Source organism: Callithrix jacchus, chromosome 8, assembly GCF_049354715.1.
Source record: "Callithrix jacchus isolate 240 chromosome 8, calJac240_pri, whole genome shotgun sequence".
NCBI classification, from domain to species: Eukaryota; Metazoa; Chordata; class Mammalia; order Primates; family Cebidae; genus Callithrix; species Callithrix jacchus.
In genome coordinates this window covers 5,325,217-5,347,734 of record NC_133509.1, presented here as the reverse complement: position 1 = coordinate 5,347,734, position 22,518 = coordinate 5,325,217, and the positions used below count along the sequence as shown (strand labels likewise).

At 46.0% G+C, this 22,518-nt stretch overlaps 1 protein-coding gene across 4 annotated transcripts in view; it reads left to right on the top strand.

The window, feature by feature from the left end:
- MYO1E (myosin IE) overlaps positions 1-22,518 on the top strand; it is a 232,243-nt gene that overhangs the window by 65,224 nt on the left and 144,501 nt on the right. Inside the window, exon 1 of one of the 4 annotated variants that reach the window (XM_035258747.3) lies at positions 16,141-16,378. The exons of the other annotated variants lie outside the window; for them this stretch is intronic. Coding sequence (XP_035114638.2) covers positions 16,223-16,378 — 156 coding nt within the window. The 5' untranslated portion in view covers positions 16,141-16,222. Of the gene's footprint in view, positions 1-16,140; positions 16,379-22,518 lie in introns of those variants that run through there. 4 annotated transcript variants of the gene reach the window in all.

Sequence of the window (22,518 nt, the reverse complement as noted above, 5' to 3'; positions counted from 1 at the left end):
GGAAAAGACAAAAGGTGAAAACTAGAAAGATGCTCTGTAATGGGAAATACCATAAATAAACTCATAAAACAATTAGCACAGCAATATACAGTAATGCAATATATAATAATGTACATGAAATCTACAGTCAATATTTCCCGTTTTCCATTCTGAGAAGTGAGTATTAACACAATGCAGAAGGCTTTTTTTTTTTTTTCCTTTTGAGACACAGTCTTATTCCGTTGACCGGTGCCAGGCTGGAGTGCAGTGGCATCATCTCGACTCACTGCAACCTCTGCCTCCTGGGTTCAGGCAATTCTCCTGCTTCAGGTTCCCGAGTAGCTGGGACTACAGGCGCGCGCCACCATGCCCAGCTAATTTGTTGTATTTTTAGTAGAGACGGGATTTCACCATGTTGACCAGGATGGTCTTGATCTCTTGACCTCGTGATCCACCCGCCTTGGCCTCCCAAAATGCTGGGATTACAGGCGTGAGCCACCGTGCCCGGCCTGCAGAGGTTTTTAATTGCAAATGATTTGTGTAAGCCTCGTGCCAAAGAAGAACTTTTGGGGTTGAATTTAATTTTAGCACATTAAAATAGAAAAATGTCCACCTGAGAATATGCGGCTATAATTATGAAGGAGTTGTATTGGTTGTTACTGTGACATGTGTTTATTTCTCTCCCGCTTCACATTCTCAATGGAGGCAGGTCAAGGCTGCAGCTGTCTGGTTTTCCTGCTCTGCCACCCTTAGGGTATGGCCTTGCTCTGCCCTCATCCTTATGGACCCCCGGTGAAGCTCTGATCACCACCTCCTAATTTTGAGTGTCCTAGAACTTGAATCACCCCTTCCACTTAGATCACCCAGCCACACCTAAGCTGCATGGTAGGCTGGGAATGAATTCTGTATTCTGGGCAACTGTGTGCCCAATAAAAATCCTGAGATTTTATAACTCAAGGAAAGGAAGTACAGCTCACTAGTGCTGCCACAGGTCAACCTCTTTCTGTCCATGAGCCAATTGTTCAGATGGGAGGAAATCTGAATACAGGACGAGACAAGTCAGGCAAGAAAGTTGTGACTCAGAGTTTATCTCATCTGCTCTGGAGTTCAAGGGGCAGTTTAGTACTGGCTGTATTTTTGGTTTCTCTAAGTAAAAGTTTCTTTTAAATTATTGTAGAATAGGCTGGGTGCGGTGGCTCTTGCCTGTAATCCCAGCACTTTGGGAGGCTAAGGCAGGGGGATCACTTGAGCTAAGGAGTTCGAAACCAGCCTGGGCATTGTGGCAAAACCAAAAATACAGAAAATCAGCCACGCATGGTGGTGCATGCCTGTGGTCCCAACTGCTCAGGGAGGCTGAGTGAGGCAGGAGAATCGCTTGATCCCGGGAGGCAGAGGTTGCAGTGAGCTGAGATTGCGCCACTGCACTCCAGCCTGGGTGATGAGTAAAACCTCATCTCAATAAATTAATAAATATTGTGGAATGATCTTCTTTGACATTCTGCTAGATCTGAAGGCTTCTTAGGGGCAGCTGTTTGAGAAAGAAAAAAGCAAGCCCTGACCTTCAGGAACTGGTCACAGTGGACCCTGGACAGCACTAGTTCAGTGTTGCTCGACACTAGCCCAGTGCTCACAGCCCCGCCATGTTGTCCTCCTGTTGGCCATAAGCCGCCTAACAGAGCACCAACCTTAGGCAGCCATGGTACATCCAGACAAAGCAAAGCCACTTCATAATTTTTTCTGAACAGAGGCACAAAGTTTCCTGTAGAACCCGTAGTTTTGATTATGACAGGGGAAAGACAGATCCCATTTTCCAGGATGTGATTTGAGCCAAGGTCAAGCAATAGCTTATTTTGTGGTGTGATTGACTTCAGTGAAGCGTTTTTACATTCTCAGGTCCTGCTTATCTATACCAGGGAGGGTACGTTGAACCAAGAGCCTGATCCTCAGGCAGTTCTGCCCTAACCAGACCACAGGCTAAGGATGTCACAGAGCATAGTGTCAGCAGAGACCCCTGAAAGAAAGGTTATGCTGAAACCGTGATGCGACATCCATTTCACAGGAGAAGAAGGAAGGCAAAGGTGACTTGATTTATTTTCTGTCATGCCTAAGTAATTAGAAGAAAGCCCCCTCTTCTAGCAGCACCTATAAAAATGTCACTGGGCTTCAGAAGTCTAAAGGGAAATTCTAGCACCAAGACCAATTTCAGCTCCATTTACTCCAGTTTTGTGAAGAGATGGAAAGAGGCTAACTGAACCAGTAGCGTGGGAACCCGGCTCTGCCTTTCGCTTTCTATGTGACCTTGGCCCACGTACCTGATCTTCACCTTCCTCATATGGAAAACGAGAATAGGCCAGGCACAGTGGCTCACCCTTGTAAGCCCAGCACTTTGGGAGGCCAAGGCAGGTGAATCACCTGAGGTCAGGATTTGAAACCAGCCTGACCAACACGCTAAAACCCCATCTCTACTAAAAATACAAAAATTAGCCAGGCCTGGTGGTGTGTGCCTCTAATCCCAGCTATTCAGGAGGCTGAGCCAAGAGAATTGCTTCAACCTAGGAGGCGGAGGTTGCAGTGAGCCTAGATTGCACCATTTCCCTCCAGCCTGGGTGACAAGAGTGAAACTCCATCTCAAGGAAAAAAAAAAAAGAAAAGAAAATGAAAGTAGAGACACCTGCCTTATACTCCTCCAGGCAACACTTTAATGTGTATGGAAACTCGTAACTGTGAAAGGTCATAGATCCAGGAAAGGGGCCATTATATGCCTGTTGCTGTTGTTGATTTTATTAGAAGGTCCTACACTGCTGGCTCAGTAGAACAAGTAGCTTTTGAGCAATGGTTTTGTGTTCAGTCACAGTGCCTGGTATTCTGTGCCGCTGCCTTTCCCTGCCACACTTGTCAGCCGGGTAGGGTGTAAATTCGAGATGATCACACCTCAGCGCGACTACTCACAGACCCCACCTCTGAGAAAAAGATCTGGAAGGCACTGTTGATTCCTGCTTTTGCATTTTATGTATTTATCTATCTTTCTTTCATCCTGTTTATTATTTATTTATCTTTAGACATAGTCTCACTCTGTTGCCCAGGCTGGAGTACAGCGGTGAGGTCTCAGCTCACTGCAACTTCCACCTCCTGAGTTCAAGCAATTGTCCTGCCTCAGCCTCCTGCGAAGCTGGGAAAGGGTCTCGCTATGTTGCCCAGGCTGGAGTGCTGTGGCACGATCATGTCTCACTGCAGACTTGACCTCCTGGCTCAAGTGGTTCTCTCACAGCCTCCCAAGTAGCTAGAACTACAGGCATACGCCACCACCATGCCCAGCCAATTTTTGTATTTTTCGTAGAGATGGGGTTTTGCCATGTTGCCCAGGCTGGCTTTTGCATTTTAGATGATGGATTTTAGCAAGCTGACATCTAAATCTACCAAGTGATGAGGGTCTGACGTTGAAGGCTGTGTCTGCAGCACGGAACCCACCTGCCAGTCTGGCTTCTTCAAATCCCAGCCAGGCGTTACCCTTTCTAATATGTGGGAACCAGTTAATACGTAGGTGGCTTGGAGTGATTTTGAGGGGTATCCTCTCCAGACAAAAACTGGAAGTTTCCTTTCTCCATGCTAGAGATGCCCTGGCCTAAGAGATTATATTCATAAGTGTCCTGGTCAAAATGCCATTCTCCCCTGAGCAGAACTTACCAGTCCTTACCTTCCAATGCCTTGTCAAGCTTCTAAATTGACTTGTGCCTATTACTTTCAATAACTTACCTTTTATGTATTTATATAACTGATAAAGTGTTACAGAGTTTATAATGTATTACTTGACACCTCATTTTTCAGTTGTAAACAGAATAAAATTGATCAAGCCCCAGGGATTGTCAGGCATTGTGTTAGATGGACTCTGGAGGTTCAGAGAGAGAGAGACAGATTTCTTTGCCCAGGTGGCATGCATCGCCTGGTTAAAAAAAAAATCGGTTGTGTTATGTCCAGTGAACGTCAAGACTGCATGGTGAAATCCAATAATAGAGATGAGTCCTAGGCACAGTACGTTTCTTCCTGGCCTGGTGAGTTTGATTGTGGCACCCTTGTCGTGGGTGAGGAAAGTGAGACCAAGTAGTCTTAAGTGTCTGCAGTGCTCATGCAGCTAAGGTGGGTCTGCCTTGTCTGCCCAGCCTTGTCTGCCCAGCCTTGTCTGCCCAGCCTTGTCTACCCAGCCTTGTCTGCCCAGCCTTGTCTACCCAGCGTGCTCCCCTGCCGCTCACCTTGCCAGGGTTGTTTCTCAGTATGTTGCCATTTCATGATGGCATGTTCGTGTCTGTGATTATGTAGAAGTTATATTTTGGGGTGCCTTCTCCCTCAAGACATTTAGGACAGTGCCTTAGTTATTTGGACATGTCCCTAAATCTTACTTGAGTTGCAAACTGACCCCCTCATTGGCATGCTGGTTTCTGTTAGCCTCAAGGTGTACCCTTTCTAACCTTTTCCACTTACCCCACGTCCCCTTGCATCTGATGCTCATCGTGCCTGCGACTTTCCTGAGAATTAGCCAGACTCCGTGTTCTCTTTACCGCCAACAGAGGCTTTACTTCTGCCAGGCAGGGGACAAGCATACCTTTATTTAGGTGTTCTGTTTGCATTATTTTGAAAATAGGTGTGAGGTCAGGGGGAGGTGAGTTATTCGAAGTGTGTAGCAGTTAAGGTGAGGGTGTATTTTGGGAAAATGAGTCTGTAGTATTGCAGATGATCTCTTGATGTTATTGAAGTAACTCGTTGACACGGCATCTTAAGGTTAGCTTTCCTCATCGCTATCTTGGAAGTCAACCCTGTGGGTTGGAAACTGGAGTTTCAGAGAATCCCCTGGGCCGCCCAGCCTGTATGTAGTAAGTCGCAGAGGAGGAGATTTGAGTCCGCTCTTCCAGTGCTAAGCGTCTTCCCTCTGCCAGGTCATGGCAGAGTATAAACTTACACATAATAAGTTAGCTGCCTCAAGGATGGAGGAGAGCGGTTGTGACTGACGGACTTGATTCCTCCCAGCATCCAAGAAGATCTCTTCAATTTCATGTTACAGCTTTCGGGCATTAGCCCGGAGGCACAGTTGAGGGTCCGAAGTGCTTTCACCTAAGGCCTGGCAGCTGAGTCTGTGAGGAAATGAGGGCATCTCAAAAGATGGCTGGTTTTCAGGATTGCACAGAGGTAGAACTGCTCCCAGCAGCCTGCGGTAAAATTTCCTGGGAATGAGGACATTTCTGAGGAAAGAGAAGGGCAATTCTGGTGACTTTAAGTGGCTTGAGTATAAGTGGGGGAATTGATCTATGTTTAAATGCTCAGATGTAAAAATACATTCTTAGTGCCGAATCCACATTTTCCTTGAAAGAGGGTAGATTGACTTATCCAAGGAGACATTTTAATTGCATATTGAGAATTCACACTGCCACTGATAAAATGTAAAAAGGAAAACAAATGGGCCGGGTGCAGTGGCTTATACCTAGCACTTTGGGAGGTTAAGGCAGGTGGATCACCTGAGGTCAGGAGTTCTAATTTTTTGTATTTTTAGTAGAGACGGAATTTCACCATCTTGGCCAGGCTGGTCTCGAACTCCTGACCTCATGATTCACCTGGCTTGCCCTCCCAAAGTGCTGGGATTACAGGCATGAGCCACCGTGCCTGGCTCGTTTAGCTGTCTTCTTAGAGCTAGCCTGTGAGCCCTTCAAGAAAGCCTGTTAGGATTTTTCTTAATCCTACCCCCAACCAAAGAGGAACAGTTTAGAAATTTCTTTCTTAATGGAAACCCTGGAAGATTTATAGCTAGAAGGCAATCACATGTTTCTAGATCAGTATACCAGCATTTCGCTTCCTTTTTCATCATGTGGCCCACTTCCAGCTTTCAAAAAGTGTAACAGCATCAGGGGTAGACTCACTTCCTGTTGTGATTAACCTTGAGAATGAGGGGGCAAAGTGGGGAAGTAGCAGTGGATGGGAGGGTGGGTGCCTGAGGATGTTTGTGGGAGTGTCCAGTGGTTCTAAGCCTCTGGAAGTATCTTTGCCAGTAAAGACTCAGAAAAGGGAATGGCGCTCGCTCTCTCTCTCTCTCTCTCTCTCTCTCTCTCTCTCTCTCTGTGTGTGTGTGTGTGTGTGTATGTATGCATTCGTGGTGCATGCAGGCAGAGCCATGGGAACAGGAAAACACCACCCTCAGGCTTTCCCCAGGGACTGGCATTCATTGCCAGGCATACTGGTTGGGACGAAGTGCCCTAGATTTTGATCTAGAAGAGATTCAAGAAGACCCAGAGCCCAGGCACTTAGGATTTCACCATGTGATGAATTATACAGTAGCTGACTGGTTTGTGGTAAATAGTTGCTCAAATGCCCTTTTAGTTTCTCAGTGGTGACAAAGTATCTCTCACGAAGATCTTACATTACATTAAAGATTGAGGTATTCCAGCTAGGATATTTAAAACCTTTACCAGATAGGAGATGGTGTCACATACCTCACACCAAATTTGTGCATCTCACAGCCGGGCATTGAGATTTTAAAAGAGCAACTTCTGAGTGGAAAATTGTTAGGGGAAAATCTAATCAACTTAATTTAAATGGCATACATGATGATTTGAGCCGATTATTGCCAGAACTTGGGCTGGGGTTTCTAAAATGATACTACAGAGTTTCTTTAAATGGGGTTATCAGGTCAGGATTCAGTTGTCAGAAGAGATCAACGGTTTGTGAGAATTCAGTCTTCTCAGTTTACCTGGTAGCCAAGGGATAATAGTTCACAATTAGGGATGAATTGCATTTATATTCTTTTTCTTTATACCTCACTCAGGATTTTTACAGGAATTGAGTCTTATGGCAACAAAGCTCATTTCTTCACAATGGAACTATAAGTGCAGACTTATGTCATTAATTTGTAAACCTTTGTATCTTTTTTTTTTCTCTCTGAAGTGAATGAATTGAACCAAAGTATCTTTTTAAAATACCGTCCTATCCCCAAGACCTAGCACAGGTTTTGTTGACTAAGTTAAGTGATTGAATCAGTGAATGAATAAATGAAAAATAGAGTTTGTGGTTCAGGAAAAAAAGACCACGGGAGTGCAGGGGTATTTAAAAAATGCCAGTCCCGGGCCAGGCGCGGTGGCTCACTCCTGTAATCCTAGCACTTTGGGAGGCCGAGGCGGGTGGATCACGAGGTCAAGAGATCGAGACCATCCTGGTCAGCATGGTGAAACCTTGTCTCTACTAAAAATACAAAAATTAGCTGGGCACGGTGGAGTGTGCCTGTAATCCCAGCTACTCGGGAGGCTGAGGCAGGAGAATTGCCTGAACCCAGGAGGCGGAGGTTGTGGTGAGCCGAGATCGTGCCATTGCACTGCAGCCTGGGTAACAAGAGCAAAACTCTGTCTCAAAAAAAAAAAAAAAAAAAAAAAAAAAAAAAAAAAAAAAAAAAAGAAGCAGTTCTGAAGTTACTATTATTGCCAATTCCTGTTTGTGTTTATGAATCCTGAGGAATTTTAGAGTGTATTACCCGTCGTTCGTATCCCATTACTCTAGCGAAGGGAGGAATAAATGAATCCTGAATGTAAACCTTTTACCTTAAAAATTGAAAACCTTTGTTTTTCCAGTGATGTGTCAGCAGTAGCTATTAATATTAAAGTCACTAACCTATACACATACCTTTCAGAAATGGGCTCCAGGCTCGTAAAACACGTGGCTGTAACATTGACAGAGCACGGATCTTTGGCCTCTGAATAAGCTCTTGGCTCTTCAGGTCTGTGATGACTTGGTGTACAAACCAAGCTGTTTTTCTGAGGGTCTGTCCCGGTCTCTCTAGTTGTGGAAGTGGCGGATCTTCTGTCACAAAGTCGCCTGAGGTAATATTTCCACACAGTAATTTTCAGCAAAAAGAAAATGCTTAATGGCTCTCCCAGGTGGCAGCAGATTCCTTGTGGGAACAAGAATGGCTGGAATCAAAGGTTGGGCGTAGAGAAAACTTTCCTCTTTGTGGCTCAAGGACAGGTGTTGGCAGCCTCTTTGGACTGAATGTTCGGACTCCATCCTTTGCACTCATGTTGTCCTCTACGCCCAGTCCTCTCCTGGCTCTAAGCAATCTGGTCTAAAAGAACGCCTTCCATTTCTACCCTTTAAATAGGTCCTTATTTAATGGTACTATAGACAAGGAAGAGAGGGGAACAGGATTGGAGCAGGGGTGAGACTCACAGGCACCCTGAGGGAGGAAAGCGGACGTGAACATCCAACACATAGCAGCTTTGCATATGGACACACCTGATTTCCTTGTGTGCTGCTTTCCATAGCGCTGTCTGGGCCGTTAAGAATCACCTTGACTCATATTTCCGGCTTTCGGTTCAGCTTCTAGGAACGCATGATTTCACACCTTGTGGAGGTAGAATGGTGCATCCCTAATCAGGACGCAGCTATCTGGCAACCTCAGCCTTTCTGGAACTCAGGGGGCGGTGAGGAAGTCAGCTACCGTGTATCTAAGAAGCCCACACACATCCTCCATAGCCCTCGTCTGTCTGAAAAACTCAGTTTCGGAATTTAATACATTCCCCTGGAATATCAAATAACTGGAATTGTAAATATAAATTTTTGCAGTCAGTTCTTAAAGTTTGATGAGGAACAGGATATTTACATAATCTCAAAGTATCTCCCCACAAATCACTTCGCACTGATAATAGGAAAAATTACACAGTGTGGAAATTGGACAATATTTAACCAAATGATAAAAATGAATGTCACCTACAAATATCATGTACCTCTGGTCATCATACCCTGAGAAGGACATAAAATTTATTTACCTGGAATTCTAGCCAAAAATGTAAAAGATGAATCTAATTACGACAAATATCAGACAAACTCAGATGGAGGGAAATTCTATAAAATAACTTGCCTGAACTGTTTAAAATGTCACTATCATAAAAGACAAAGGAAAACTCACGCCTATAATCCCAGCACTTTTGAAGGCCGTGGCAGGAGAGTCGCTTGAGCTTAGGAGTTCAAGACCAACCTGGGCAACATAGTGAGACCTCGTCTCTACTAAAATTCAAACAAATTAGCCAGGCATGGTGGTGCACACCTTAGTCCCAGCTTACTTGGGGGCTGAGGCAGGAGGATCTCTTGAGCCCAGGAGGTCAAGGCTGCAGTGAGCCCAGATTGCACCACTGTATTCCAGCCTGGGCATAAGAGCAAGACCCTGTCTCAAAAAAATGATAAAAAATTTAAAAGCCAGGCACAGTGGATCACACCTGTAATCCCAGCACTTTGGGAGGCTGAGGCAGGCAGATCACTTGAGGTCAGGAGTTTAAGACTGGCCTGGGCAACATGGCAAAACCCTGTCGCTACTAACAAAACCATAAAAATCAGCCAGGCATGGTGGTACGTGCCTGTAGTCCCAGCTACTCAAGAGGCTGAGGCAGGAGAATCGCTTGAACCACGAGGTGGAGGTGGCAGTGTGCTGAGATCGTTGCACTCCAGCCTGGGTGACAGAGCAGGACTCTGTCTCAGGAAAAAAAAAAAATGCCTGACAACTAAATGTGGTACATGATCCTGCACCAGGGGAAAAATTAAGTCATAAAGGACATTATTGGAATAATAAAATTAGAATATTGACTCAGATAAAAAGTAATCTATCAATGTTAAATTTCCTGAGATTGTTATTTCTGCTGTGGTTAATGTAAGAATATGTCCTCATTATATCCAGAATCTATAAAGAACTAAAGCAGATTTACAGGAAAAAAACAAGCCCATTCAAAAGTGGGCGAAGGATATGAACAGACACTTTACAAAAGAAGACAGACATGAGGCCAACAAATATATGAAAAAATGCTCATCATCACTGGTCATTAGAGAAATGCAAATCAAAACCACACTGAGATACCATCTCACGCCAGTTAGAATGGCGATGATTAAAAAATCTGGAGACAACAGATGCTGGAGAGGATGTGGAGAAATAGGAACACTTTTACACTGCTGGTGGGAGTGTAAATTAGTTCAACCATTGTGGAAGACAGTGTGGCAATTCCTCGAGGACTTAGAAATAGAAATTCCATTTGACCCAGCAATCCCATTACTGGGTATATATCCAAAGGATTATAAATTGTTCTACTATAAGGACACATGCACACGAATGTTCATTGTGGCACAGTTTACAATAGCAAAGACCTGGAACCAACCCAAATGCCCATCGATGATAGACTAGACAGGGAAAATGTGGCACATATATACCATGGAATATTATGCAGCCATCAAAAACAATGAGTTCGTGTCCTTTGTAGGGACATGGATGAACCTGGAAACCGTCATTCTCAGCAAACTGACACAAGAACAGAAAATCAAACACCGCATGTTCTCACTCATAGGTGGCTGTTGAACAATGAGAACACATGGACACAGGGAGGGGAGCATCACACAATGGGGTCTGTCCGGGGGGGAAATAAGGGAGGGACAGTGGGGGGTGGGGAGTTGGGGAGAGATAGCATGGGGAGAAATGCCAGATATAGGTGAAGGGGAGGAAGGCAGCAAATCACACTGCCATGTGTGTACCTCTGCAACAATCTTGTATGTTCTTCACATGTGCCCCAAAACCTAAAATGCAATTAAAATAAAAAAAATCATTGAAATATTCAGGAGTCAAGGAGTATAACATATACAGCTTATTTTTTAATGTTTTAGGGGGAAAAACCTGTGTGTGTGTGTGTGTGTGTGTGTGTGTGTGTGTGTGTGTCTGTCTGTCTCTCTCTCTTAGGAGACAGAGGAAGCAAGCATGACAAAAGGTTACAAACTGATAAAGTTACTGAGAAACTAAACTTCAGGTAAAGAGTATATGAATTCTTTGTATATTTTTGTAACTTACGTTGAAATTATTTCAGAATAGATGGTTTAAACAACCCTACCTTCATTATCCTACACTCAAACACAAAACAAGCATCCCAGTTGTCTCCTTTCCTCTAAGAAGGATCAGCGATCACTGAAAAGGCTGGGGAGAGGTCTCCATCCCCTCTGCCCCTCACCCTTGCTCCAAAATGAAGTCACAGTTGATGTGGACGGTGCCTGCAGAGAGACACCTACCAGCATGTCCCGACTGTGTTTCAGGGGCAGTTAGGCCCGGGGAACTGCTGGGCGAATGAGCTGTTCTCCCCAGGCCTCAGTGCTGGCCTGCGTTCGTTAAGAGTCCAGCTCTGCCCTGCAGAGCCAAGAATGCTCTGAGTCACAGTAATGGTGGCCGCAAGTTGAGGTCAGTAGGAAGACAGATCTGTTTTGGTTTGTAGTGTTGCAGACAATTTGATGAGTGAACAGAAAAGTATGTACCCAGCGAAGGGCCGGCCTGCGAACCCTGGGTTTGGTTCTGAATACCCTTATGGTGCCCAGCATAAGAAACATCAGTTAAAATGGGAAATTGCTGTGGGCTGGATTACTGTAATTCCTCGTCTTAGAAGTTGGCATGGAGCAGGAGCTTTATCCACAGCGTGATGTCGCTTGCTTTTCTCTGCCTTGATAATTTTGCCCTTTCTTTAGGGTGGTGCATTGCCAAGCGGAGAGGCTTTTAGGCTGGAATTGCTACCTTTTAGTATGCTTAGAAATTGTGTTTTGAAAGAGCTGTTTGTTTTTTCCCTGTCTCTAGGTTAAAAGCAGTCTAGCCCCACTGCTGGTTCTGGTTCCCTCCTCCTGCCCGCTGCTTAGGTTTAAGTAGGCGAGACTGAGCACACCGAGGACCTCACAGCTCCGTTTAATAACCCCGCAACAAGCGACATAGCCATTATCGTGCTAGACGTATACACAGAGGTTGAGTTCTCCAAAGCAGATGAGCCCGACCAGAAATTTGCCCATCAATCCGTCCCGGGTCCGCTGAAGGAGAAGGGGAATTTTGCCAGCCTTTCCACTCTGTCACACAGATAATTATACCTGCTCTCCGCCCTCCTCGCAGAGTCGTTTGGGGACTCTCCTGGGGTGATGAACCGCTGAGTAGTGAAACACTGGAAGCACATGCGAGGCGGCGTTGACTTTCTCTCGCTGGATGGGGCTCTGACTACAGGAGTTGGGCTCTTTCCCTCTGGAAGGAAGACAGTTTTTCTGCATGACCTGGGCTGCACCCTCTGATGGAGATTCCATCTTGGCTGCCTGTTTCCTGTCTCCAGTGCCAAGTACTCAGCCTTGCCTTCCCAGGCTCCTGCCGTCGGCCGTAGTTTTCCTACTTAACCGAGGCTACCATTTCCTCATCACCAATCCCCCTCTCTAGTCCAGTTGGTCTCTTTAGGGGCTTTGCACATGGTGAGAAGCCCAGTTCAAACACAGGAGATGCTGCTCTCCTCGTCCATGCTTTTGCTCGCCTCGGTTCCCTCTCAGGAACGCCCCTTTCCCCTCCTCCTCCCAATTCAATGCTGAAACTTTTTTCAGTGGTAACTCAAATCTGATCTCCCTGAAGCCTCCTAGAAGGACTCAACTTTTAGTGATTTTGTCTCATTCATTACTTCATTGAACAGACATGAGCATGGCTCTTTATTAGGACAAGACAAGGAGAGTTCAGAGATGAGGCATGCTGCATTTTCAAGTTACTTACAGTTGAGAGAGAAAGGGAGAGGAGATTTAAATAAACCATCAGTGGGGGTCAGAGGACAGATCAGTAACCTGGGAACTTGCAGGCGTTAAAGAGATGATGGCATTTGCATTGGGTCTTTAAGGATGGCAGATTGAACATGCAAGACATTTAGTCCAGGTGGTGAGAACGACATGGACCAAGACACAGAGGTCGATGTTCCTTGCAAAGAGCCCCAGGTGGATTGGTGGCGGGAGCATGGAGCATGGTGGGAAATGACACTGGCAAGGCGAGTGGGCTATGGGCGAGGTGAGTGGACTGTGAGCTAGGCAAAGGAAATTGAACCTCACTGACTGGTAGGGAGGAACTCCCCCCGGGGGGAGCAAGAGAAACCCTGTCTGTTAGGAAGGGTCAAAGCCACTATCCTGCGGGGGCTGAGAACGACAGAGGCAAGGGATCAAAGAAGGCCTGTGTTCTCCCCTGAGTTCCTGTGGCTGCCAGTGAAAGTTGGGAGGGAGAGGGCAGAGATACTGGCGTTACCAGGACATTTTGTGGTATGTGGCATAACGTGACCAAGCACAGCTATCCCTCGATATCCAGAGCTGTTTATTTCTAAGTTCAGTGGTGCTTGGGTAGGACGTTTGGAAATAAGGACTGCTGCTTTGTTCCAATCTACTTGGGGTAGGAAGTAAAGAGATTCCATATGAGAGGTGATTTATCAAACATTGTATATAGATCTATTTCGCTCCTGAGTTTGGAGCTCAGAGAAAGAGGGGTATCTGCCTTTGAAGCAGCTGTCTCAGGAAAATCTGAAAGACCTTAAAGGGGCGTGATCATTAGATTGAATTCACGCCAAACTGTTTCAGACTGTTTGTCACCAAAAGTTTGTCCAGTCATTTAACATAAGTAGCGTGGTGTCAAGTGTTTCAGTGTTTAACAGCATGCACACTGACCAACCAGGGTAGACGCCAGCCAGCGGGGCAAACCGGAATAGATGCTCTTTCCAGTGGAGACTGAGTATCAGTTCTGTACATGTGGCAGGGCTTCTATTCTGTTTGAGACAGGATCTTGCTCTGTTGCCCAGGCTGGAATGCAGTGGTGCTGTCACAGCTCACCGCAGCTGTGACTTCCCAGTCTCAAGCAGTTGTCCACCTCAGCCTCCCAAGTAGCAGGGACCACAGGCCTCAGCCACCATGCCTGGATAATCTTTCTATTTTTAGTAGAGACAGGGTTTCACCATGTTTCCCAGGCTGGTCTCTAACTTCTGGGCTCACATGATCCACCCACCTCAGCCTCCCAGAGTGCTGGGATTACAGGCGTGAGCCGCGGTACCTGCTAAGTGTTGGGATTACAGGCGTGAGCCGCGGTTCCTGCTAAGTGCTGGGATTACAGGCGTGAGCCGCGGTACCTGCTAAGTGTTGGGATTACAGGCGTGAGCCGCGGTACCTGCTAAGTGTTGGGATTACAGGCGTGAGCCGCGGTTCCTGCTAAGTGCTGGGATTACAGGCGTGAGCCGCGGTACCTGCTAAGTGCTGGGATTACAGGCGTGAGCCGCGGTTCCTGCTAAGTGCTGGGATTACAGGCGTGAGCCGCGGTTCCTGCTAAGTGCTGGGATTACAGGCGTGAGCCGCGGTTCCTGCTAAGTGCTGGGATTACAGGCGTGAGCCGCGGTACCTGCTAAGTGCTGGGATTACAGGCGTGAGCCGCCGCACCTGGCCATGTGTCAGGGTTTTGTGTTTTGTGTTTTGTTTTTGCTAAATCAGATGAAAATTTTTCTGAGGGCCTCATTTATTTTTTCTAAATTCACCGTGATGCCTAAAACAATACTGTGTATATGTTAGGGGCTTAATATTTTAGATTTAGCTGAATTTCATTAGCTTTATGTGTATTTTTTAATTTCACAATTTTTTTTCTTTTTTTCTTTTTTTGAGACGGAGTTTCGCTCTTGTTGCCCAGGCTGGAGTGCAATGGCGCCATCTCGGCTCACCGCAACCTCTGCCTCCTGGGTTCAGGCAATTCTCCTGCCTCAGCCTCCTGAGTAGCTGGGACTACAGGCACGCACCACCATGCCCAGCTAATTTTTTGTATTTTTAGTAGAGACGGGGTTTCACCATGTTGACCAGGATGGTCTCGATCTCTTGACCTCGTGATCCACCCGCCTCGGCCTCCCAAAGTGCTGGGATTACAGGCTTGAGCCACTGCGCCCGGCCTTTTTTTCTATTTTTAGAGTGAGTCTCGCTCTGCTGTCCAGGCTAGAGTGCAGTGGTGTGATCTTGGCTCACTGCAACCTGTCCCTCTGAGGTTCAGGGGATTCTCCTGCCTCCCTTTCCTGAGTAGCTGGGGTCATAGGTGCCGGCTACCACGCCCGGCTAATTTTTGTACTTTCAGTGGAGATGGGGTTTCACCATGTTATCCAGGCTCGTCTCAAACTCCTGACCTCAGGTGAAGAGTAATGCCAACCTTGCGGATTGTTGGGACAGTTAAACGAGTTAATATATGTAAAGTGCTTTGAATGTGGCTTGGCAGACAGTGAACCATCAATAAACTTCACTGGGAGGGGGTTTCATTCTAAGCCACTGTGCCTTCCATCCGGTAAATTGGGGTGACTGTCCACTGCCCTTCTTTTCCTAGCAGAATAAAAAGGGTGCCTTGCTAAATTGGCAGTTGTTTCCTCCCATCGCAGTGCAGACTCACTCCTCACCTGTGGTGTCTGAACCGTTGGTACCCCATGCCTTTCTGCTCAACTCCAGAAAAGTGGCTTTCCCAGCACTGCAAACAGGGACAGTATGAACAGTTTATGAGCCGAGGCCTCCCCTTTGTCTACAAACTCCCATTCGCCTGCCACCTCCAAGCCTATGGGATAGATCCCCACGGCACTTCACAAGTGTTTCGACTCTCAAGCTCTGGCTTGTAGAAATTCAGTCCCTTTCTTGCCTATGTGGATGGCTGAAGTAGATAGTGGGCTATATTCAGATAAGAAAAGACCCCCTAGGGCCGGGCGCGGTGGCTCACGCCTGTAATCCCAGCACTTTGGGAGGCCGAGGCGGGTGGATCATGAGGACAAGAGATAGAGACCATCCTGGTCAACATGGTAAGACCCCATCTCTACTAAAAATGCAAAAAATTAGCTGGGCGTGGTGGTGCGTGCCTGTAATCCCAGCTACTCAGGAGGCTGAGGCAGGAGAATTGCTTGAACCCAGGAGGCGGAGGTTGCGGTGAGCCGAGATGGCGCCATTGCACTCCAGCCTGGGTAACAAGAGCGAAACTCCGTCTCAAAAAAAAGAAAAGACCCCCTAAATGGGTGGACTCATGCTCATTTTGCGGTCTTGTCTGTATAAAAGAAAAGAAAAAAGAAAAGACCCCCTAAATGGGTAGGCTCATGTCTCATTTTGCGGTCTTGTCTATAGTTCTGTCGCAATTCGGTTGAGATTTTCATCACGCTGGTCAGGAAATTCATAGTGAAGGTTACTACAGCAAGCTTCACTCTGCTCTGGAAAGCACAGCCCTTACAATGGGGCCTTTCAGAGGCTGGCCCTGAGGCCGGGCAGTGATTCAGTCTATTCAAAACACAATGGGGCAAACCAGAATAGAAAGGAACCGCACATTGTTTTCGGCTTCCCATTGCCATCTGTAGCCTTTCACATTGTTGATCGTCCTTGTGGTCAACATGAGTTTTCGTTTCTCTGGTAACACACTTTAAATTCCAGCACTCATATGCCCGCCATTGAAGTACATTTCACGGGAGTTGTAAATTTTAGTCGTCATAATTCTGTAGTGATCTACAGACTCACAGTCAGAAGATGCTGCAGAAGCACATTGAAACAAAGATGGATTCAGACTTCATTTGGAGACGAGGGAAACACCCATTGGGTATGTTTAAAAATATTCAAACCACTCTTCAAAACTGGTTTCCCAAGTATCGGATTTTGCCTTTACATCCTGTAAAACTATCATGGATTCTTTTCTTTAGAAAATGAAATCTTTAAATGGCAAGTGAAATCACCCCTTGCCTTTATCCACAGCCGCTCAAAACAAATTCACTCACCAAACAAAATTTACTTAAGAATAGGAAATGAACGGTTGACTTACATTTTTAACTCTAGAGAGTGTTGGGTAGGTTTTTAAAAGCTGAATTTAGGTATTTAGCATGTGAACTGCAGTTATACGGAGCAGAAGAGCTGTGGTTTCCTTAGAATGGAAGTTGGAAGGAAACATTTTTTTCTTTCTTTGTTTCCTTCAGCGCGTGTATGGTGTTTGATTTATTCATACGCTTGCCCTGTGATCAAACAGCTTTTCTTCGTTGTGTATTTAGATCTCTAGGGTTGTTTTGTTTCTGTCCCTTCTTTAATGTTTCCCTCATGTTTAATTTAAATCATTTGCTTTTCATCTTCCTTGGCATTTCAAGCTATTTCTCTGTTTGTTAACCTTTGTTCTCTCTCTCTCTTTTTTTTTTTTTTTTTTTTTTTTGTATTTTTAGTAGAGACGGGTTTTCACCATGTTGGCCAGGCTGGTCTTCCACTCTTGATCTCAAGTGATCCGCCTGCCTCCCAAAAGTGCTCGGACTACAGGTGTGAGCCACTGCGCCCGACCATGTTTGTTCTCTTCTTCCTGCGCTGAATTTAAAACATAACTCAGCACTTTGGGAGGCTGAGGCGGGTGGATCACGAGGTCAGGAAATCAAGACCATCCTGGTCAACATGGTGAAACCCTGTCTCTACTAAAAATACAAAAATTAGCTGGGCGTGGTGGCGCATGCCTGTAATCCCAGCTACTCAGGAGGCTGAGGCAGGAGAATTGCCTGAACCCAGGAGGTGGAGGTTGCAGTGAGCCGAGATCACGCCATTGCACTCCAGCCTGGGTAACAAGAGCGAAACTCTGTCTCAAAAAAAAATAAAAATAAATAAAACATAAATAAATAATTGAAATTTGCTTTTTTCTGTTAAGTGCAAAGCTAGCAGCTACTTTTATATCTTAAACAAACCAAACTCTGACAAACAATTGGTGAAACCTTTTGCTTTTAACCCCAGTGAACACGAATTGACATGGAGTCACACCCAGGTATCTTTGGGTGTTGTTGGTTATTTGATTATTACGTAATACTGTGTTTTTGGCTCAATTCTAAGGAAAGGAAGGGGTCACAGACCAGCAAAGAATATCAGGACTGCTGATGCTGCTTTTCTTCATGTTTTGGGTCTCTGGGCTCAGGTAGAAAGGGATTTTTGTGCACTTGGGAGCACAGTATAGTATATATCCTTTCAGCATTTTTGCAACCAGAAACCGTGCAAATGTTTTTGTAAGTGTGCTTGTGGTCTCGCTGGCAGTTTGTGAGCACAACGGTCTGTTTGAGGCGGTGCTGTTGACTTGTATTTTCTGTTCACTGTCCTGCCCCAGATAGAGTACACTGTTTCACACGTAACTGTGTGAGCACACCCTCTTCTACCTCATGCGGAGAGCAGGGATCACTTGGCATCTGTTCCTTGCATAAAATGATTTGTACTGTGACTGCTTTGAGATCATTTGTGTGTTTACGCCAGCGCCTTTGACTCTCATTCCTGTCTGTACAGGAGGGGAGCCCAGCATTTACTACCAGCTCTGACTTCGCAGGGTTGAGAGTGGCATGCTGTTAGACTTTGAAAACCGTAAAACGTTTCTCCAGCGGATCCCTGGCTGGAACTATTCGGGCAATTGACGTCTATCTTGCATACTTTTTCTGAGTGAGGATTTCTGGGAGGCGGTTTTTTAATATATTCGAGCCGCCTGATTGTGCTAAGTGGCACTTTTGTCACAAAAGATAGTCACTATCTATTCCCCCTGCAAAATTTTTGAAGAAGCTCTCACTGAATACCAGCTGTGGGGAGTCTGACTTTGAAGCTGGCTATGAGGCATGCTTTCAAGGAGACAAGGCAGAGGCCCAAAGGTGTCTCAGGGTGGCTCCAAAGCTCTGATCTCAGCTTCACCGAGGCATCACCTGTGCCCGTTCTCTAAGAGTCAGTCATTCAAAGTATCAAAAATGTCCCTCTGTTTGGAAAGGGGGCTATGTTCCGTAGTGAAAGTAACACTCCATCCACTTTACCATTGTGGGACCTAAAGTCAGCTTCAAGGGCCGCGTATGAAGCGTGGCACTCAGAGGACGTCTCCTTTGAGGTATTTTCACCGAGTGTAGAATCCATTCTTGTCTTTTCCCATAGCCTTAATGGAAGCTGTCGAGTTTCTAAAGCCACCAAACCGGAACAAATCTAGATTCCATGACACACACACTCTCTCACCAAGTTTTTCATCTGTTAAATGGGGATCACAGTACATAGTCTGGTAGGATTGTTGACTTACGAATCTATCGGTGCCACTAATGGCAGAAACCAGAGTTACTTTTGCACTGACCTGTGTTATTAATAAACATCTTATCAATGCACATGCAAATACTAATTTGGTATGCATTTAATAGATCGACTTAATTTTTTCTTAAAGTTGTGTTTCACTTTTTAAAACGTTTATTTCAGCTAATTAAATTTTCTTCCTCCCCTTCCCTCCCCTCGCTCCCGTCCGCTTCTTCCCGTGCTTTCAGGGGTTCACTACTAAAAAAACAAAAACAATGAGCTGGACGTGGTGATGGGTGCCTCCTGTAATCCCAGCTACTCCGGAGGCTAAGGCAGAAGAATCACTTTAACTGGTGGGCGGAGGTTGCGGTTAGCCAAGACTGTGTCATCAAACTCCAGCCTGGGCAACAGAGTGAGACTCTGTCTTTTAAAAAAAAATGAAAAGAAGAAAAAAAGATGATGTCTTGCTATGTTGCCCATGCTGGTCTCAAACTCCTGGCCTTCAGTGACCTTTCTGCCTCCACCGGGATTAAGGACATGAACCGCCATAACTTTGCTTTAACTGTAGAGAATAAAATTCTGTGAAACTGACTTTGCCCAAGGCACAGAAGCATGTGAGAGGTAGAGCTTGTACCCAAGTCTGTTGGTTTTAATCAACCACATTCTTGAATGTCTAAGAGCTTTGCACTTAAAAACAAGAGTGATAATGGGGGAACTCTTTTGAGGGACTGTTATATGCTTAATATATATGGCATGTTAGCAGGGCCACAGCTGAAAAGACAGGGACTAACATCAGTGTGATTCTTTCGCTGTTTGTTTGATTAAAATATAAAAGAGCAGAAATGAAATAAGCATTTGTCGTATTAAGGAATCTCAGCCATTTGATTCATATTATTCTGTATCTTGAAATGTCCTTGTCTCACTAATGATGTGGTGAAGATTAGCCTGTTACTCACTTTTTAAAAAGTGAATCACCCAGGTGATTACACCTGGTGTAATCCCAGCACTTTGGGAGGCTGAGGCAGGAGGACTGCTCAAGCCCAAGAGTTGAGCCCAGCCTGGGCAACATAGTGGGACCCTGCCTCTGCCAAAATGAAAAACCTTTTTTTTTTTTGTAGAGAGCACAGCAGGTATAGTGGTGCACACCTGCAGTCCTAATTACTAGGGAAACTGAGGAGGGAGGATCACTTAAGCCTGGAGGTTGAGGCTGTAGTGAGCCTGTTTGTGCCACTGCACTCCAGCCTAGGTGACAGAGTGAGAACCGTCTTTAAAAAAAAAAAAAAAAAAGTCCAGGCGCATTGGTTTACACCTGTAATCCCAGCACTTTGGGAGGCCAAGGAGGGTAGAATGCGAGGTCAGGATATCGAGACCGTCCTGGCCAACATGGTGAAACCCTGTCTCTACTAAAAATACAAACATAGCTGGGTGTGGTGGTGGGCACCTGTAATCCCAGCTACTTGAGAGCCTGAGGTAGGAGAATTCCTTGAACTCAGAAGGTGGAGGTTGCAGTGAGCTGAGATCGCGCCACTGCACTCCAGCCTGATGACAGAGCGAGACTCCATCTCAAAAAAAAGTAGTCATCCAGCCCCAAATGCCTATTACTCTTAACCAGACGACATAGTGAAGAGAAGGAGAACTGTTTTTGGGGCAGTATCTTTTCCCTTTGACCTCCTGGGTTGAGGGCAGATAGGAATGCTTTGGAAGCTTATTTCTTCCTTGGAGCAGACTCTGGGTCCAGGACTCCCAGTTTGTCCCACGATAGCTGCTGCCACAGTTCCGCCACCTCCCCACAGCAAAGGTGTCCTGACATGAGCCAACGTAGCTGGAACTTGTTCACCCAGGTAGTACTGATCGGGCATTCCCATGTCCCAGGCACTGCCCTGCTGGGGGCATGGCAGGGGACAGACATCATCCCAAGGCTGACTCCAGGGCAGGGAACTTTGTCTTATGCAAGGCTGTGCAGAGCCAGACTGCTCTGTGGGGTCCTAGCTGCAGGGCTTTGTACCAGGTATTCTGTTTACTACATGGTACTTCTTTCTCTTCTCTATAAAAAGGATAATACAAGTATTTGGTGGCATTATTAGGCAGATGGAAGAAGGTGATACATGACACGCAGTAAACATGCAGTAAAGCAGCTACTGTGAACTTTAGAACCACTGGTCTTTAAACTGGTGTAGGTACAGTGTTTCAGGGCAGAGATTTGGAGTAGACTGCCTGGGTTTGAGGCCCAGCTGTGGGAGCTGAGCAAGTTACTTAACCTCTCTGTGCTTCATTCAGGTTCCTGTCTCATGAAGTTGTAAGGATTAGATAAGTTATATGTAAAATGTTCAGAACAGTGCTTGTAATCCCAGCACTTTGGGAGGCCGAGGCGGGTGGATCACGAGGTCAAGAGATCAAGACCATCCTGGTCAACATGGTGAAACCCCGTCTCTACTAAAAATACAAAAGATTAGCGGGGCATGGTGGTGCGTGCCTGTAATCCCAGCTACTCGGGAGGCGGAGGCAGGAGAATTGCCTAAACCCAGGAGGCGGAGGCTGCGGTGAGCCGAGATCGCACCTTGCACTCCAGCCTGGACAACAAGAGCGAAACTCCGTCTCAAAAAAAAAAAGAAAAGAAATTGGCAAGCACAGGCCCACCAGGGAATGGCCGTGTGTTCCCAGGTGTGGAACACGGCACCAAGGTAGACCTTAGCATTGATATGTACAACCCCACGTTGGTGGTTTCATAATAGGTGTCTTTTTCTTTCTTCCTTTCTTTCTTTTTTTCAGGACAGGGTCTTGCTTTGTCACCAGGCTTGGAGTGCAGTGGTACAGTCATAGCTTACTGCAGCCTCCAACTCCTGGCCTCAAGCAATCCTCCCACCTTTGCTCCCAGAGTGCTGAGATTACAGGCATGAGCCACCGAGCCCGGCTTACAAGATTGGTCTTCGTAGCTATTTTTACACATTGAAGAAACAAAACTAGCACACCAAACCGGTGATTTAATGACGATTATTGTGTAGGTTTAATCAAAATTATTAAGAAGAGTTTATAGAAAAATTTGAAGCACAGTGCTGGTGACACATGGATAAAGGAAACTTGTTAAAATAGTTGAAAATGACTGAGATTTAGGAAACACTGCTATGGTGTATGTCAGAAAAGTCATGAGGGCCGGGCGTGGTGGCTCACGCCTGTAATCCCAGCACTTTGGGAGGCCGAGGTTGGTGGATCACTTGAGGTCAGGAGTTCAAGACCCACCTGGCCAACATGGTGAAACCCTGTCTCTACTAAAAATGCAAAAATTAGCTGGGCATGGTGGCACACAAAAATTAGCTGTAGTCCCAGCTACTCGGGAGGCTGTGGGAGAATTGCTTGAAACCAGGAGCCAGAGGTTGCAGTGAGCCAAGATAATGCCATTGCACTCCAGCCTTTATGACACAGCGAGACTCTGTCTCAAAAATAAAAGAAAAGCCATGGGGAAAGCCAGATATCATAGTAACCTCAGGGCGGACACATCACAGGGAGGGTGGGACACCTTCCTGCTTCACTTGGTGTTAATATGGAAAAAACCTGTAGGTTGAAAGCGACACAAACCTGGACATGTCTTTACAAAGCAAAGCGGAAATTATATCCAGACCTTGCTTTGCTCTGGTGAGGGGCGGCTGCTCTTCCACAGTTCGTCTTCCAGGACCCTTGTCCTTATCCTGCAGTGGGTTG